The sequence below is a fragment of the Gossypium hirsutum genome, chromosome D08, assembly GCF_007990345.1.
Source record: "Gossypium hirsutum isolate 1008001.06 chromosome D08, Gossypium_hirsutum_v2.1, whole genome shotgun sequence".
Lineage (NCBI taxonomy): Eukaryota > Viridiplantae > Streptophyta > Magnoliopsida > Malvales > Malvaceae > Gossypium > Gossypium hirsutum.
This window is the reverse complement of record NC_053444.1, coordinates 32,053,255-32,071,547: the sequence shown is the minus strand read 5'-3', so window position 1 is coordinate 32,071,547 and position 18,293 is coordinate 32,053,255. Positions and strand designations below refer to the sequence as shown.

The following is an 18,293-nucleotide window of genomic DNA, read 5'->3' as shown; positions in this document are numbered from 1 at the left end:
TAGTGCTCAGAGGGCCTGAAAATGCAAAGGAACTCTTTAATCTTCGTCATTCATCATTACGAATCACTATTGAACGTGTTTTTGGGATTTTGAAGAAACGGTTTCATGTATTAGATGCTGAACCATTTTGGAATTTTCAAACTCAAGTAGATATAGTTTTGGCTTGTTGTATCATTCATAATCATATAATAGGAGTTGATCCTGGTGATTTACTTAGTCAAAGATTATACAAGGAGCCTGAGTTTGATTTGATAATACCAACTCTTACGGAGCGAGAAAAAAGAGAAGAAGCAAGAGAATGGTCTGCTAAGAGAGACGAAATTGCACAAACTTTGTGGACTAATTATATGGTTAGAAATATTAGGTAGGTTTAAGGCTTAGGGTAATTGTTTCTATGTTATATATGTTTTAGTATTAAAATTGTTTTTTTTTAATGTTGGTTGGATAATGATATTGAAATTTTAGTTTGTTGGATTTTGAAATTATTATGTCTTGAATTTGTTAGATATTGATTATGTTTTAAGCTTGTTAGATATTGAATTTATTATGTTTTAAGCTTGTTGGATATTGAAATGATTGATAATGACAATTATTAATGTAGAATGGGTAAGGGCAACAAAGAAGGGACCTCCAAGTAATTTAGGTGGACAAAACCGATGGAACATCTTTTTCTTGAAATTCTAGCAGAGGAGGCCTAGAGAGGAAATAAGCCTTCTAATACTTTTAAAGCAGTTTCTATTAATTGAGTTGCTAAAGCTATTTCTGAAAGATTTCAAGTCCAATGCGATGCGAAGCATGTGGAAAATCATTTGAGAATTGTAAAAAACTAGTGGCAGGTTATATGCACAATTCGGGGTGAAAGTGGTTTTGGATGGGATGATAACATGAAAATGATCACATGTGATAGAGCGACATATGATGCAGCACGATGGTAATATATGTATATATATGTTAAGTATATTTCAATTGTTTTTTACTTGTTATTCTAATTGTGTATAATATCCAACAAGCACACAAGAAGTATGAACTATTTTTGAATAAAAGCATTGATCATTATGATGAAATGACTTTGGTTGTTGCCAAAGATATGGCAACAGGGAGTTTTGCCAGAACATTTGCTGACATAGATTTGGATGATGGTAACCAAGATTCAGTGCCTATAGACTGCGACAATGAAGAGACTGAAGAGGTAAGAACAAAAGTATCTTCATCTGGCACATCCAAACGTAAAAGAAAAATGTTCAAGAAAGTGTCGTTGATGAACAAATTAAATTTGTGGGTGAACAACTTGGCAACATTGCTAATGCTTTGGAACAATTTACTGCGGATAAGACACCACATCTTTACAAAGAAGTGAAATCGATGGAGGGAGAAGGATTTGGTGATGACTTCCTGTGTTCTATGTTTGATTATCTAGTGAGTCATGAATCCAAGGCCAAAGCTTTTTTAGTTTAAAGTAAGAAGCATAAAAAAATTTAGCTTCAAAAATTTTCTCAGGGTTGAAAATATTGATACTTTTAATGTGGTGTAATATTAGTTATGCACTTGGACAATCACTACACTAAAATAGGCTTTTAGCGGCACTTTTAGTGGCGTTTGGACAAAAAACGTCGGTAAAAATCGAGCATTAGCGGCGCTTTATGGAAATCGCCACTAAAGATCTAGCATTAGCGGCGTTTTTCAAAAAATGCCACAAAAAACCAAAGCCCAACTGCGTCGTTTTCTAACAAATTTGGGGCTTTAGCGGCGTTTTTGAAAAAACGCAGCTAATACTCGATGCTTTAGCGGCATTTCTGAAAAAACGCCGCTAATGCTCGGTGCTTTAGCGGCGTTTTTGAAAAAGCACTACTAATGCTCGGTGCTTTAGCGGCGTTTTTGAAAAAGCGTCATTAATGCTGGGGGCTTTAGCGGCGTTTTTGGGAAAGCGCTGCTAATGCTATGGGTTTTAGCGGCGTTTTTGGGAAAGCACCGCTAATGTTAGGGGCTTTAGCGGCGTTTTTGAAAAAGCGCCGCTAAAAACATTTTATATTAATTGGTTTATTTATATTAATTAAATAAAATTCAATTTATTTCTAATTGAATATTTAAAATCTTCAGAAAAAAATAATAACATGTGGAAATAATTTGAAATAAAACACATGGAAAAATTAAAATACTATTATTTAAAATAATTTTAAAGTTTTTTGGGTACATGATTACTGATTATTTTTTAATTTATATATTAAAATTTTTTTTATATACTCGTAAAAGAGATAGTATTAATTTTAAAATATTGAATTAATTATCACTATAGTTTATGATTTTTGGTTTAAGGTATATGATTTATTTAAGATTTAAGACCGGTTTAGGGGTTACTATTTTAAGGTTTAGGGAGTATGGATTTAGGGATTATGAATTAGGGATTATGGTTTAAGGGTTGGGATTTAAGGTTTAGGGGTTAGGGTTAGGGGTTTAGGGGTTCAGAGGTTAAGAGTTAGAGATTTAGGGTTTAAGGATTCATAGGTCGAGTTAGGGTTTTGGGTTTAGATTAATTATTTTTTTAATTTATATTTTAAATATGTTTTTAATTTATATATTAAATAATTTCATATATAATTGAAAAAGATAAGATAGTATTAATTTTAAAATATTTAATTAATTATCATTATAGTTTAGGTTTATATGGTTTACGGTATATGGTTAATTCAAGATTTAAGGCCAATTTAGGAGTTACTATTTTAAGGTTTGGGGATTATATATGGATTTAGGGATTATGGATTAGGAATTATGGTTTAAGGGTTGGGATTTAAGGTTTAGGGGTTAGGAGTTAGGGGTTAAGTGTTAAGAGTTAGGGATTTAAGGTTTCAAGGGTCGGGTTAAGGTTTAGGGTTTAGATTAATTAGTTTTTTTAATTTATATATTAAATATATTCTTATATAATTGTAAATGATATAATAATAAATTTAATATATTGAAATTATGAGTATAGTTTATATTATTTAAGAGATATATAATAGATAAACTTTATGTATATTGAATGGTTAATTTAGGGTTTAAGGTTTATTTGAGATTTATTAAATGATACAAATTTATGCAATTAATTAATGCTTTTATATTTAAAAATATTTAATCTAAACCATTTGATATATTTGATATGGATATATAGGTAATTATTTAATTTGGATAGGACCAAATTATAAGAAAAAAATAAAATACAAAAATAAAAATGAAATAAAAAAACTAAAATTTATAATTTTTCTAATTTACTTAAAATTTTAATAATTCTTTATGTAAAATTTATATGAAAGATACAATAATTGAATATAAAAAAATATGCGAGGTTTAGCGACTTTTTTAGCAAAAAACGCCACTACTATATATATTAAAATTTCCCAAAACGGCGCTGTTTCAATAGAAAAATTTAAATTTCTTGATGGCGTTTTCAGGAAAAACGCCGCAAGGGTTGCAATTTCTCAATACGGTGTTATTTCAACTTAAGTAGTGGCATTTTTCTTTTAAACGACGCAAATATGGAAGCAAATAAAAGGTAATCAAAATCCCGCTCACTCCCAAAAAAAATTTTTGGTTACCCGCTCATTACTCCTCCTTCTCATCTCCGTCGTGCGCCCTAAATCCCCCAAATAAAAGTTTGTTTTTCTTCAGCTGAAATCCCCCAAATTTCCCATTTCCAACAACAGACTTCAAGGAAGAAAACCAGAAGATGGGATGGAATCACCTAGACATATCGCTAGAAGAAATGATGAAACTGATAGAAGGGTTTGTTGATATCCTGGTTTTGTCTTCCGGGTATCAATCCTCTGGTCTTCCCGCTCACTGGGACTTTGATAACATCAAGCAAGATTGAAAATGTCAGTAGTCTGTACCCTCTTTGAAAATGTCTAACAAGAGATGCTAAGTCGGATTTTGTTCCAGATCTTCAACAGCAGGTAGTATATAATTTTTCCTTTTGATGAATACAATATTTCATTGCAGGCCAAACTAATGTTTGGCAATTTGAATAGATAATAGGCTACATCTTACTCAAAATGTATATTTGTTTTTTTATTCACATCCATATTCATTAAAATCTTAGATTAGATTATTACCACTTTGTGTTTTTCTAATTGCGTTGAATATGGATTGTGAATTAAAGAAAGATTGTCACGATGGAATTGTCGTTAATGGCGGAAGTGATGGCCTTTTACTCTCACATGCCAACAGCAACAAGCTCATTATCGATACCGATCTCGGGATTGGTCAGTTTCGCTCCTTTTTATTTATTTATTTACTTTTTCTCTGGTTGGCTACCAATTTAGTTGCATAAATTAGAATTATAATGAAATAGGAAACAATTTTACCTTTTCAATTTATATTTGTCCTGGGAGTTTTATTTTGGGATAAGCCATAAAGTTTGATTTAAAAAGCTACGTTGACTCTCTCTGTCTATATAGAAAAGTTTTATTCTAGGGGCGTGTGATGAGATCTATATAGGAAAGTTTCGGGTTTTGATATGTATATAATGAAACCAGAAAATTTTTATTAAATTATACAAGGATGTGAAAACAATATGGAGTGGATTGATTGATTGGCAGGATTAGATATGTAGAGATTTTGTTTGAGTTTGACCCTGAGCAATGTATGAATGCGTTTGTGATTTTATTAACAGATAATAGCATGGCGATCTTTATGGCATTTCAAAATCCAGAATATGAGATCTTAGGTTTGACCACCATATTTGGCAATGTCCAAACCGAAGATGCCACTCGTAATGCCTTACTTCTGGTACGTGCTTCTCATTTCTGGTTTTCATATGCATTTGGAATACGTTCATGATTTAATCCTCTTTTCAAGGTGTCCTGATGTTCCTGTAGCACAAGGCAGCCCCGAGCCGCTTACGGTAAATCTTCAGTTTTCCCTTTCCTAAATTACAATGTAATCCCATGGGAATACTAATGGACCTCGCTGCAATTTTTAACTTGCTTTATTGTGCCTTGATATTCTTCTTTTTTTGGGGGGGGTTACTATATCTTTTATTTACCATAGCCTAATTGTAGTTGATTTGTATGGAAAAGGGTGGGAGGCGGATTGTTGCCGACTTTGTTCATGGCTCTGATGGACTGGGGAATATATTCCTATCTCCTCCAAACCTGCTGATATGTAGAAGTAATAGCTAGTTTTTATGTGTTTCTAGTCAAAACCCTCTGTGGCCAATTCCATTTTGGTTATAAGGAACTTGTAAGCTTTATCATGGCCCTTCTTAGGCATGTTAGTGCTCATTCTGATGACATTTTGTTTGCAAAGTTGCTGTGAAGTTTTCTGTGTATCCCATTGTTGTTTCCTTTGAAAATATATGTAATATAGTTGATGTCATCTAAGCCCTTCCTATTGAGATTGTTTTGATTTTGTCATGTAGGAGACAGCCTTGCAATATTGAGAGCAGAGTTAAAGAGTCAAAATAAGTGAAAAATTTGAAGAAAAAATCTCTTTGGTCTAGAATTTTGGAAGAGGTACTAGTAAAGCTCTATGAAATTTTCTTTTTTGTTAAATCATTTTTCATATACTTATGATGAACTCCAAAAAAAAAAAAGTGGTGTTCTTTTTATCTTTTGCGGTGAACTCCAAGTCTAAAGGTATGCGAGCTTTTGTACGTAATGTTACAAGTGTCTTTTGCTGCTTGATTTTGAAGTTAGTTGATATATATCAGTGGAAGTTTTATGCCTTGTATTCATAGGTCATGGAGAAGCTTGTAGATATCGTTCATTTCTTGCACTTGGAGATTCACGAGGCATTTGGCGCTACTGGTAAGAATTTAAATCATCAAACTCAAATAATTTGGAAATGGAATTATTTTATCAAGGAAGTTATGAAGATAAAATTAAAATATTTATGCTACATTTGGTGGGAGTATTATTTTTTATGCATGTTTTAGTATATAAATTAGCAATAAACTAATTCAATTGGTAATATTTAACCATGCCCATGACTTATTTTAGCAAAGAGAAGGAAAAATATTTGCTTATTTTGAAGAGGTCTTATTTTTTACTGGAGTTTTTATTCATCTTTCTAATTTCAAGTTTAAAATTATACTAACTATTCTTTATGTTACGTCTAAGCATTCTTGTATTTCCCCTAGTTTAAAATTGTACTAATTTCAAGTTTAAAATTGTACTTAACTATTTCCCCCGAAAAAATTACCTTTCAAATCCGTCAATTAAATAAAATTATTTGTGAGATTAAATAAATAAATGTGCTATAGTCTCTGTAATTTGCCATCTAAGCATTCTTGTATTTCATCTAATTTGTTTGTTGTTTATGCTAAAGAACTGTGGCCTTTTTTATCATTTATTTTGTGCAGGAATTAGTGGTGCACCTCAAGATAACAACATTATGCTTTGAAATGCTGTTATATTTGGGTATATTATGAAATAAGACTAGAGAATCTTAATGTACTTGCTTTTTAGATTAAAGTTCTATTAAATTGTGCTAATGTCTTTACTTGATGGATTTGCAGACTAATGCTAATGTCTATTAAATTCTGGTGGTTTGGTTTGAAGCATCAATTTTTCTATGTTCGTTTAGTTGATTTGTTCGATTTTCTCTTTAGAAGGTTGCTATGCTCAATATATGTTGATGTAATCTATTTAAAATTTCTGAGTGGTTTCAAAATTTATTTTGATTATCATGTGAGGTTAGGCAACAAGGTGAATAATATCGATGATTATTACTTTGATTATTTATGGTGCGAAGATTATAAGTATATCAAGGTGATCTTTTCTGATTGTCGTGAAACTTCTGCATCTCAGCCGAGGTTAGTCTCAATTGATCTCAATTGTCTCCTTGTTCCACTATTAGCTAAAACAATAAGCTCGTTGATTTTCTGACTTGCTTAATAGATTAGTTGTTTCATGTTTGGAAACTCTTGATGCTCTTGGTCTTATGTCCTGTAGTCATTGAAAAAAATTTGGTTCTCATTCTTCACTTAACAAGTCCAGTGGCACATGCAAATGTAAACTAGGAATTCATTGGTTTCATTGCTGTAATCTCTCTTATTCAGTATCTAATTCATTTCCATGGTTGAGATAGCTAAGTTGTCAATTTCCTCGAGTATTAATTTTTGCATTCATGTTATTTCCCATTCATATTTAACTTGTCAATATCATTTTTTGTTTTAATGCACTATAATTATCTTCCCAATTCTGCAGGGTACATGAAGATTGGATAACCAGGAATGTAGCAGATGTAGTTTGCATTGTATTTTTTATTACCTTGCAATGTGTATAGTCATAGGCAAGTTCAACTAGTCAGTCTATTTCTCATATGTATTATTTATTTTAGTTTTGATTCTAAATTTTTATTTTTACTTTAATATTTACGACAACTTTTCTAACTTTTGGATTTTAATTGTGTTATTAACTTATTATTTTAAATTCTAAAACTAAATTCATTAATTTTTATATTTAGTTTTAAAGTTAAAATTTTCATAGAAAATTTAATTTAAATAATATTTTTTTATCCTTAAAGTATATTTAAAGTTCAAATTTAAAAAATAAAACATAATATAATATTTATCATAAAAATAAATATTATTTGATTAAAATAATCTTTTTAAATGTTATATTTTTAGCAGCGTTTTTGTGAGAAGCACCGCTAAAGGTATCGAGTTATAGCGGCGTTTGTGGAAAAGCACCGCTAAAGGTCGTGAGCTATAGCGGCGTTTGTGAGAAAAGCGCCGCTAAATGTCTTGAGCTATAGTGGCGTTTGTGGGAAAAGTGCCGTTAAAGGTCTTGAGATATAGCGGCGTTTTTGGGAAAGCGCCGCTAAAGGTCAATGTCTTTAGTGGCGTTTGTTAGAGAAGCCCCGCTATAGGTCATGGTCTTTAGCGTCGCTTTCCAAAAACGCTGTTAAAGTTAGCGACGTTGTCATTAGCGGCATTTTTTGCGGCGCTTCAATGCTTTTAGCAGCGCTAAAAAACGCCACTAAAGGCCTAAAAAAGCGTCGCTAAAAGCCTATTTTGGTGTAGTGAATGTTGTTGTTATTATGTGGTGTACTACTAATTATGCATTTGGATAATATTATTAATTTTTAGTATTAATTGTGGTTTGGAAGCTAATTTATAATTATTCAATCCCTGTTTTTTATTTTTTTATAACACAATTACAAATAATTTATTTGACTTTGGCTGTTTTCAATTTATGACGGTTAATATTCTAGCTTAATAATTGAGTATTATTATATATTTAATTTTATCTATTTATTTATAAATAAATCATTGCAATATATGTAAAAACAATTTAAAATATAAATTTATTAATATATTTAAAAACAGCTTTTCTGGAAAATATTTTCAGGAAATCTGCCAAACAACAGAAAATATTTTACACAGATTCATCCAAACACGAGAAAAGTAAATCATTTTCTAGAAATCATTTTCCAGAAAACATTTTACTGGCAAACAAACGGAGCCTTAAATTGTCAAATTTCTACATATTTTTAGGCTTATAAGTTTAGGTATCGGGACTTTATACCTAAATTCAGTACATGGCTTTAAGTATTGATCCATGTATGCATATATTGGTACATTGTGTCTTTGTATCAATACATGGACTCTGGAACCAAAATTGTTTTGAATTTCTGATACATGTATCGATACATAAAAATTAGGTTTCAGCACTTATCCTTTGTTTTTGATGTTTTGAGCTCGAATTTTGTTCTAAAGACTATTTTTATTGGGACTTTGTTTAATTATTAATGACACATGACATTTTTGTAAACGTGATTTAATTGCATTGTATGCAAGTGAGTTTAGTCGAATTGTCTTGTTATTAATGTAGCATCGTGCATTCAATTGTCTTCCAAATCAGACGTAAGGTTTTAAAAATAGTATCATCAAAAATTGAATTTGTCTAGTTGAAATTTTTATAATAATTTTATTTTTCCCAACTTTTTAATTAATTGAACCTGCAATCTAATGGATATCAAATTCAGCCATAAACTTTATATATAATATAAATAAACCATTTTATTTTGTGGTTGTTATTATAATTTTAGTTTTATTAATCAAAATTATTTTGAACTTGCTATTTATTTGTTTTAATTTTATCAAATATAATATTGGTTTACAAAGTTTAAATCCATAGCATATAAATGGTAGACCAAAACTCTATTCACTATCCAAACATGGTAGACCAAAACTCTATTCACTAACCAAACAAATCTTGATATACGAACTTCTAATTTAGTTTACTTAATTTATACCATTAGTGGTATACCAAAATTTTTGGTATACGAAGTTGGAATATAAGATATGCAATATTCTTTTCCTACTCCACGCTGTGCCTCCTTTAGAAAAAGAATCTTATTTATGGCAATTGCTTTCCTATTTTTTTATTTATTTTCGACCCGTTCTAATATTCTATATAAGGGTGTAGCAGTAATTGAAGAAAAAAGTAATACTGTTTTTGAATAAAGTAGGCAAGTTCAAAGATTTCGTTAATCTTGCGCTGCGCGTGGTTATATAAACAAGGGCTCGGAAATGCCATTTTCATCAAAACAAAGCTGCCAGAAATAGATTTTCAATATATCTTTTTTTCCCTTCTTCTTCTTTCCCATTCACGCTCGATATTTGAGACTTTCCAGATTGTTCAGAGTTACATTAACACCAGGCATGATTTTCTTCTTCCTTTTAATATTCTTCTTTATTTTTCATTGGCTTGCTTTTTTATTGTTTACTATTATCACTGCCGTTGTGTTAGTTCTGTCATTTTGCTTTTTATTTTTTGTTTATTTATTTCATTTCATTCAAAAAGCAGACGTTTATTATCGGTTTTAGGAGAGTCGTTGCTTTTGAATTCGCTTTTCTAAACCCTAATTCTTCTACTCAGAAAATTTCACGGGAAAGAATTGGAGCTTTGCGTTGGTTTTTCCCTTTATATATATTTCAAAAAATCCGTTTATTTCTGTAATAAAAGCGAAAAACCTGAGGTTAAAGTTGCTGTAATTGTTATTTAAAGAAAGTTTATTGCTAACTGTAAGTTTCTAAGTTGGATTTGAAATTTTCAGTTCTATTACCTAACTTAGTGGAAATTAGCTTGTTTTTTTTCTTCTTCTTACTTTGATCTTCTAGAAGCGGCATTTATGTTTGTTCATATTCCTTTTATTTATACAGCTTTCAATATTGATCATAGCTTTGAATTGTATAATATAATTTTCTCATCATAATCAATATAAAAATCCTCTGTGATAAATTTTTATACAGCTTTCAATGTTGATGATAGCTTTGAATTGTTATAATAAAAAGCGTTATTGGCCAGGAAATTCTACTTCAAAAGTCTTCTGCTATTTCACACTCCTTTCCTCTGCTTTTTCTTTTATTAATCTTTTTCCTCTTTGAGGCTTGTTATATTTTTAAAAAATGATAAATAATGTATGAACCTACTGCTAGATGTACAAGAAAGCTGGTGCTTTTTTCATCTTGAACATTCTACAACAAACTTTCTTTCAGTGAAAAAAAAACTTTTTAAATGTTTTTTTTTTTTTGAAAACAAGATTTAATCTGCTCATGCATGCATATGTTAGTTCTGTTTCTATAAGTAGGGAACTTATGAATTGGTTTTGACATGTAGAGGCTGGAGCCGAAGAGGAAAAAGATAATCTATGGGGGAAGACGCAGGAAGAGGTTTGGAATGCCAGAAGATTATGGATGGGAAGGGGAATAATGGGAATAGTTCACAGAAGGCTATCCCTTCTTGTTGCTTGAAGGCTAGGGCTTCAGCCCCTGAGCTTGAGGCTAAATGCCATTCTACCGTTGTTTCTGGGTGGTTCTCAGAATCTCAGTCTTCTTCTGGTCATCATCTTTGAATTCTTTTCTTTCCTGTTCTTTTTCACTATTTGCCAGAATTTCATGGTTTGATTCATTTATCCTCACTTGTAGATAAGGCCGGTAAAATGGTTTACTTCAACAATCCTATGTGGCCCGGTGAGCTTTAAGGTTCCTCTTTAATTTATTTATGTTTTGATTTTAAAAATGTCTTTTATCTTCTCGATGCCATGTAATAATTGATTTAATATATATTAAATCATAACAGAAGAACTCTGATAAAAGGTAATTAGTGACAATTCTTAACTTTCTCACAATGCTAGAGTTCCACTGGACTTTTGATAACTTTATCAAGTTAACTTATTCTTTGAAATGAGAGCTTAGTTAGCAGCCTCGAGTTGAACTAGGGGCAGCCTTTCATTCATTAGATCATATCATATCCTTTACTGATACTGACAATCTTCCAAATTTTTGTTGCAGGAGAAGCACATTCTCTGAAAGTTGAAAGCATTTTGTACAAAGCAAGTTCAGACTATCAAGAGGTTCTTGTTTTTGAGGTTTGTTATTTTAACTCTACTTTATGATTTCCGTAATTTTTTACCTCTAGTTCCTGTCTTTCTGTTCCCTTTGCTTTATTTATTTTTTGCCTGACTGCTTGTTATGCACATTCTTGCCAATGATGATACTTCCTCTGCAGTCATCAAGCTACGGGAAAGTGCTTGTTCTTGATGGTATAGTTCAGCTGACTGAGAAGGATGAATGTGCATATCAGGAGATGATAACTCATCTTCCCCTTTGCTCAATTCCATCTCCCAAAACTGTAATCTCATCTTATCTAAGCATAGATTTTTTTTTCACTCCATGTGGAAGTCGGTAGTTTCCCTTTTATCTTTGCTAATACCATTTATATTGTTGGACTTTTCGAACTTTTCTTTTCTTCAATTTCTAAGTTGCGATTTGAATTTTTTTCTTTAGTACTGCATAATCATGCAATCTGTATGAAGTTTTGTGCTAGAAAGGCAGTTAGATGGTTATAGTCTTTTCTGTCAAGAAAATCATGAGATACATCCCCTAAGCTATTTGGCTCATTTAAAGTGCTTGAACCCTGATTAGGCGACAAATTTCCGCTTTTATCAAAAACCTTATTTATCTGACCTTAGTTCCAAACTTCTAGAAAGATTTTACTTTAGCTTCAAAGTGGTTTTGTGTTAACTTTACCTAGATACTGAATACAGGTTCTGGTTGTGGGAGGTGGTGATGGTGGGGTTCTTGCAGAGATTTCTCGGCACAGCTCTGTTGAGCTCATTGATATATGTGAAATAGATAGGATGGTTATAGAGGTATTTTATTTAGCATCTCTTCTTGTTTTATTTTCATTTTAATTTATATCTAAAAATGCAACTTAGTAGACATTTACCACATTCTCTTATTCTAGGTTTCTAAGAAGTTCTTTCCAGAACTGGCTGCTGGATTTGAAGACCCCCGTGTTTGTCTTCATGTTGGTGATGGTAGGCTAAAACAATATTTATTCATTTTATTTATATTAATTTTTTACTGTGGGTGGTCAGCATAGCTATAATTCCCGAGCTGATAATTTTTCTTGCATAATCTTAACAGCTGTTGAGTTTCTTCGTAATGTTCCAGAAGGGAAGTATGATGTAATCATTGTTGATTCATCAGATCCTGTAGGTATGTTGTAATTTTGGTCCATTATAATTTTATTTTCTAATTTGACGAGGTCTGCATATACCAGTAGAAAAATCTATCGTTTCTTCCAACATGAGAAAAAAAAATGGAACATTAGAGTTAGAAGTTTGAAAATGCTTTCACCGTGTCTTAAAGAATATATGTGGTGATCTTTGCTTAGATGCTTTGTTATGGATCTCTTTTAGTTTTCAAGGGCTCTAGGGGATTTTACAACAATGGTATTTGCAAATTGATTTTTGTTTCAAGGCTGGACAATATTCGAGCTTTAAATTTTCTTTTTTTCCTGCAATGTAGGTCCTGCTCAAGAGCTTGTAGAGAAACCATTTTTTGATACGTTAGCTAGAGCTTTAAGGCCTGGTGGTGTCCTATGTAACATGGCAGAGAGTATGTGGCTTCATACACATCTAATTGATGATATGATCTCTATTTGCCGCGAAATATTCAAAGGTTCTGTTCATTATGCATGGGCGAGTGTTCCAACATATCCAAGGTATTTTAATTATGCTATGTTTTTCACCTTATTTCTCTTTTAGATAATTATATGATGCATTTTTTGGTGGCAAATTTATCTGTTATGATTTACCAATTGGTAAGGCGTCAAATGAATCTCATTTCTGACTTCTGGTTTCTTTTTTTAATGCAGTGGTGTGATTGGTTTTCTGATATGCTCGACAGAGGGGCCAGCAGTTGATTTTCTGAATCCCATTAACCCTATTGAAAAGTTAGAAGGAGCTCATCAGCATAAGAGAGAACTTAGATATTACAACTCTCAGGTGAGAACTCATCTTAAAGTTCCCATTTTCATTCATTTTAGCAGGGTGCTAAGTTATGTTTGCTCTGGGACATTAAATCCTTAAACAATATAATCTGCTCGTTGTGCTGAAATGAACCTAAACTAATGAGTAGACTGTCAATTTTGACCTGAACCCGAAAATGCAAACCTGATTAACTCAAATCCAAATCTGATATGATCATAAAAAGGCAACAAGCCCAAACCTGAAAATGATCCAAACCGGAAATGACCCAGACCCAAAATCACTCAAACTTGAAATTGTCCAAACCTGGCAGACTTGAACCCGAAATGACTTGAACTCAAAATAAATTGAACAAGCAACCCGGGGTGATCTGAACTTGAGATGATCAAATTCGAAAAACCCGACTGGAAAACTCGAATTATTTGAACCCAAAATGACTTGAACCTGAAATGGCCCGAACCCAAAACAGCCTAATCCTGCAACAGATGAAAACTCAAATGATTTGAACCTGAAATAATTCAAAAATTTTAAAACCCGAACATGATCTGAATTTATTTGATCCAAAACCAATTCGATCCATGCAATTGACAGGTATACTGATTAGGCGTTGCTTCATTTCTTGATGAATTAACATCTTGGTCTGCTGGATTGTTTTTTCAATGATTCTTTTCTCTGAAAACCAAAGTTGCAACTACTATTCCTACTTCTGCTGGTTTAGAGTAGGCCTTTTTATTGAAGCTTCATGTATTGTTTTTCATTTATTAACAAGTTAGAACAGATGTAGGGTAATGCGTGAATGTTTCTTCTATAAATGCACATGATGCAGTTATGTTGTGAGATGGAGATATGTATTAGTACTTTAGTAGTGTGATAGCGTTATGAATTATGATGTAGAAATGTAATTATTGTGTTGTACTGACAGATGCATAAGGCTGCTTTTTCGTTGCCTTCATTCCTGAAGAGGGAGGTGAGGCTACTTTGCGACTAGCAGGAATCTGCGTCTCCTAGTCCTAAGAAAATATGTAGTGATAACTCCCATTTGGCAGTAGAGTAAATAAAATGTTTTGCCTGCGATTTGTTTTATTACAATGAAAACTTAGTGCAGGGCTTTGTTGTATTCTGTTATTGATATGCTGCAGTGTGTTTGCTTGATGACATACATGTGTTTCATGTCTTCAGCTCATATTATTGGTAGCATAAAAATGATATTACAGTGTTGTTTGTTTTCTTGATGTAGTTTTGTTTGTTTATGGGAAATGCTTTTTAGTATTTTATTGTGTTTTGTTTTATGTAAAATGATTTATTGAGCAGCCAAAATATTTTACTTTTGGAAATTGTTTTCCCTTGCCATAGTTATTGAGATAATTTTGGGAAAAATGACTTACATGATTTTTGTAAAAAAAATTAATTTGAATTGAGTTAAATATTATTATATTAATAATACTTTGTTATTTTTAAAATATTACAATATTGATCTAATTAAAATATTAACATTAAATAGTATTCATAATATTTTATTAAAAATATTTTAATAAATATATTATTTTTTGTAAATATTTAATAATAAAAGTTATAATACAAATATGAATATTATAATAATATAAATATTTTTTATCAGTAATAGTACGAGTTTAAATTCTATCTAGCTTCATTTTGGCCCTAATTTGTCATCGAAAACAATATATAATGTGTTGTATTTTTTTTATTTTTGATTTAATTAGGCATTGATTATTATGTGTTTATTTCATTAAAAATAGTTTTAAACAATGATTTTAAAAATGGTCAAATAATAGAAAATATTTAAGTAAAATCATTCAAAGATGGTTGATATTCAGTTTTCAAAAATTAATTTTCTCCTCTGTTTGCTTAGGCTTATGGTTGTTAATTTACGCATTTGGGTTGGAACAAGCGATTTTGGAGAGGACTTAGGCTTAATTTCCCTTACTCTTAATTAGGAATGGCAGCTGATTTCTAGACAGATTTGATAAATCAACTAGTTAATTTTTTAAACCAAAAACTAGTTAATATTTATATAATTAAAATAAATATTATGATATGGGTTAAAGTAATTGATAGGCAGTTAGTTATTTAGCTGGTTAGCTAACTGTTAAACGTATCAGTTGAAAGCAATTTAATGTGTTAGTTGAAAGCTGTTAGATCAATTTACTTATTTGATTCTATAAATAAGTAAATAGAAGATTGTACTGATAAGTTTTTGATGAATGAAAGATTAATTCAGTATAGATATGTTTTGGTTGTGATATCTTAACAATATCAATTTAATTTATAATGTGACATAATTATATTTAGTGCATATTGTATTATATTAAATAAAATAGTATACATACATGTTTAATGGCACAATATATTAATTGTTATATAATTAATATATTAATGATATGCAACCTAAATATTAAATATGTAATTAATTGTATATAGGTTAGGCTCCTCTGTTACATTAACTAGACTCACTCTCAAAGAAAAGAGCTCTTTTACCAACCAATCTTAATGTCAAACAAATCACTCTTCCTCGTTTGTTTCTCTTTTATTGCCTTCTTTATTAGTGAAGTGGATCCTCGAAAAAGCTTTTTGGCCAATCCGGTAAAATTCAACATATGACGATGTTATTTCCAACCAACATGCCAAATGAAATTTGATATGTAACCCTATATATAATTATGTTATTATAATATGTACTAATTGTATATATATTATAGTATATGATAAAACTAGTTACATGTTCAAGGTTTAGGTTGCACATCATTAATGGAAGAATGCACATTTAATATAATAATATTATAATAGTTATTATACATTCACAATTAATTATATAACAATTGATATATTATATGTCCTTAAACGTGTATGTATACAATTTTTTATAATATAATATGTACTAAAGATAATTATGTCACATTATAAAATAAATTTATATTATAATATTTATTTTAACTATATAAATATAGTTGACCAGATCAAATAATAAAAGGGATAATCACACATCTAGAAATTCTGAAGATTTCATTTCATTTTTCAGTTAGGTTTACAGATACAAAAGAATAATGTCTAAGAGACGCTACAAGAGATTTAAGAGAATAAGATGTTAAATAAGATATATTTTATGATAATTTTAAAAATATATTTAAATATATTATAATTAATTTTAACATTAATTAAAATATTTAATTTTAGAAAAAATATTGATATTTATATGTTATTTATTAGTTTATGTAAACTTTAATTAAAGTTGAAGACTATCCTTGATGGTTAAAGCATAGTTTTAATTGTTAAAGGTTGAACTTATTTGATTGGCCTGGTGGGTAAGGGTTGCTCACTCATAAGACCCACCTTGGTTTGAACTTTGAACTGTTGGATTTGGTGCCCTAAGTGTAATATATTTGTTTTGTATATTTATATTTTTCGAACAAATTTGTTTAATAAAACATCCATTAATTACATTAATATCCTTTGTATATTTTCCTTAATGTTTTTGCACACAAAGCAAAATGGAAGCAAATATTTGTTCACTGGTTATCTAACGTTTAACTAATACTAAGTGGTATTACGTGGTTAGATTGTAATATAGAAACACAACTTGTATTAGTAGATGAACTTAAACATGTCCTTAGTGTAATTGGAAATGAGCAAATCGATTGAAAGACTAATATGCCGTCTATCAAGTCTAATTGGGAAGATGCTTGAGCATTGGAGCGGATGACTCCCAGAAGATAGAGACATAAATGTGACTGACTGGACTGACAGTACATCAGACAAGACCCAATTAGAATATATCCTAGATTCGTTTATGAATTTATTCACTTTTGATGTTCATAGTGTGGCATACCTAAATCCTGAGTAGATGATGGACTATGTATGCATGACTTGTATACTTTGATGTAAGTAAAAACCTGAGTTCAAATGAATAAGGAACCGTAAGCTGGTGCATTGGGTATACAACTTCTACAATATGTAGCATTATTCACAATAGTGGAATTCATTGCTCGACTAAAGGGTAAATAATATCCTCTCATCGACATTACATGATAGATGAAAAGTAAACGTGGTCAGGGGTCGTTTGACTTTGTGATAAATGACTTGATTACTATTTGATAGTAATTGACTTTTTATAAAGGAAGATGTAATGGTTACCATGAGATTAATAGGATCATACTGGGAGAACGAATTTATCCCAAAGAGATTAAGGATATCCTATAATGGTGACCACGCCCAGGTGTACGTGCACAGAGGGTTAATATAATGTAATTATATATATAAAGTGTGGTGTTTATTTAACACCCCAAAACCCGACCCAGAAGTCTTGACCGAATTTCAGAGGTCACATCATTGAATTCCAAATTTCTCTTCAAAAGTCAACCTCTTTGTTTGTTTAACAAAACTAAACCTATGCTTTGTAAAAATGTTTGATTGACGTTAATAATTAAGTCAAGAATAAACCAATTTGGTGTTGTTTGAATAGTTTAACCCAAAATTCAAAACTAGTAATACAACAAAAAATATGTTGTTTACCTTTTAATATAAGACTACATGTCATTTCTCAAAAATCGTGTGAACTTTAGAATAGTTACAAAAAGACTAGTAAAAACAATGCACGAAATTTTTTAGAAAACTTGTTTAAAATCAGAAACACGTAGTTTAACAAAAAGTCCAAACCCAAACCCATACCACAATTTGTATAATCGCCTTACAAATAATTTTTAAACCAACCATATTAAACTTATGAAAATTTTAATTAAACCGACTATCATCAAAACTTCCTGAGACTTCCGATGTGCCGAATCCAGAGCTTAACCATGACCATTACCTGAAAGAAAAGAAACTAAGAGGGGGCGAGCTACGCGAGCTCAATGTGAGTCCGAAATAAAAAATGATATCAAATGATGAGGTTTCAAAGAAAATATCCCAAATAAGAGTACACAATTAATGCAAGAAAATCTTGAACCAACAATCAAAAGTACGAATACGTTACCATAAGCCATTCAAAGTAACACATACATCATTCCATACACAGAAGCACT

General features: G+C 30.8%; 2 protein-coding genes across 18 annotated transcripts; both read left to right on the top strand.

Annotated features, from left to right (window-relative positions):
• The first annotated feature begins 3,432 nt into the window (after positions 1-3,432).
• On the top strand, positions 3,433-7,318 carry LOC107908974 (uridine nucleosidase 1). Of its 13 annotated transcripts, none has more exons than XR_005917203.1 (8): positions 3,433-3,926; positions 4,133-4,235; positions 4,646-4,761; positions 4,831-4,876; positions 5,393-5,486; positions 5,711-5,780; positions 6,335-6,787; positions 7,182-7,318. XR_005917203.1 is itself a non-coding variant. In XM_041099169.1 (5 exons), exons 1-4 carry the CDS (start codon positions 4,115-4,117, stop codon positions 5,436-5,438), a joined length of 309 nt encoding a protein of 102 aa, XP_040955103.1. In that variant the 5' UTR covers positions 3,984-4,114; the 3' UTR covers positions 5,439-5,486; positions 5,711-7,318. The 13 variants fall into 13 exon arrangements, 2 of the variants coding, with proteins under 2 accessions (XP_040955103.1, XP_040955104.1); XR_005917199.1 differs by having other exon boundaries at positions 3,510-3,926; positions 4,851-4,876; XR_005917204.1 differs by having other exon boundaries at positions 3,510-3,926; positions 6,335-6,392; positions 6,491-7,318.
• A 1,993-nt stretch (positions 7,319-9,311) lies between these two features.
• On the top strand, positions 9,312-14,489 carry LOC107908990 (spermine synthase). 5 transcript variants are annotated; one of them, XM_016836329.2, is made up of 11 exons: positions 9,312-9,641; positions 10,602-10,822; positions 10,910-10,954; positions 11,276-11,352; positions 11,493-11,615; positions 12,031-12,135; positions 12,231-12,303; positions 12,413-12,484; positions 12,797-12,992; positions 13,146-13,275; positions 14,180-14,489. In XM_016836329.2, the coding sequence occupies exons 2-11, from the start codon at positions 10,633-10,635 to the stop codon at positions 14,243-14,245; spliced, it is 1,077 nt and encodes a 358-aa protein (XP_016691818.1). In that variant the 5' UTR covers positions 9,312-9,641; positions 10,602-10,632; the 3' UTR covers positions 14,246-14,489. The 5 variants fall into 5 exon arrangements, with proteins under 5 accessions (XP_016691818.1, XP_016691845.1, XP_016691837.1 ...); XM_016836339.2 differs by lacking the exon at positions 9,312-9,641 and adding an exon at positions 9,787-10,006; XM_016836356.2 differs by lacking the exon at positions 11,493-11,615.
• The last annotated feature ends 3,804 nt before the right edge of the window (positions 14,490-18,293 follow it).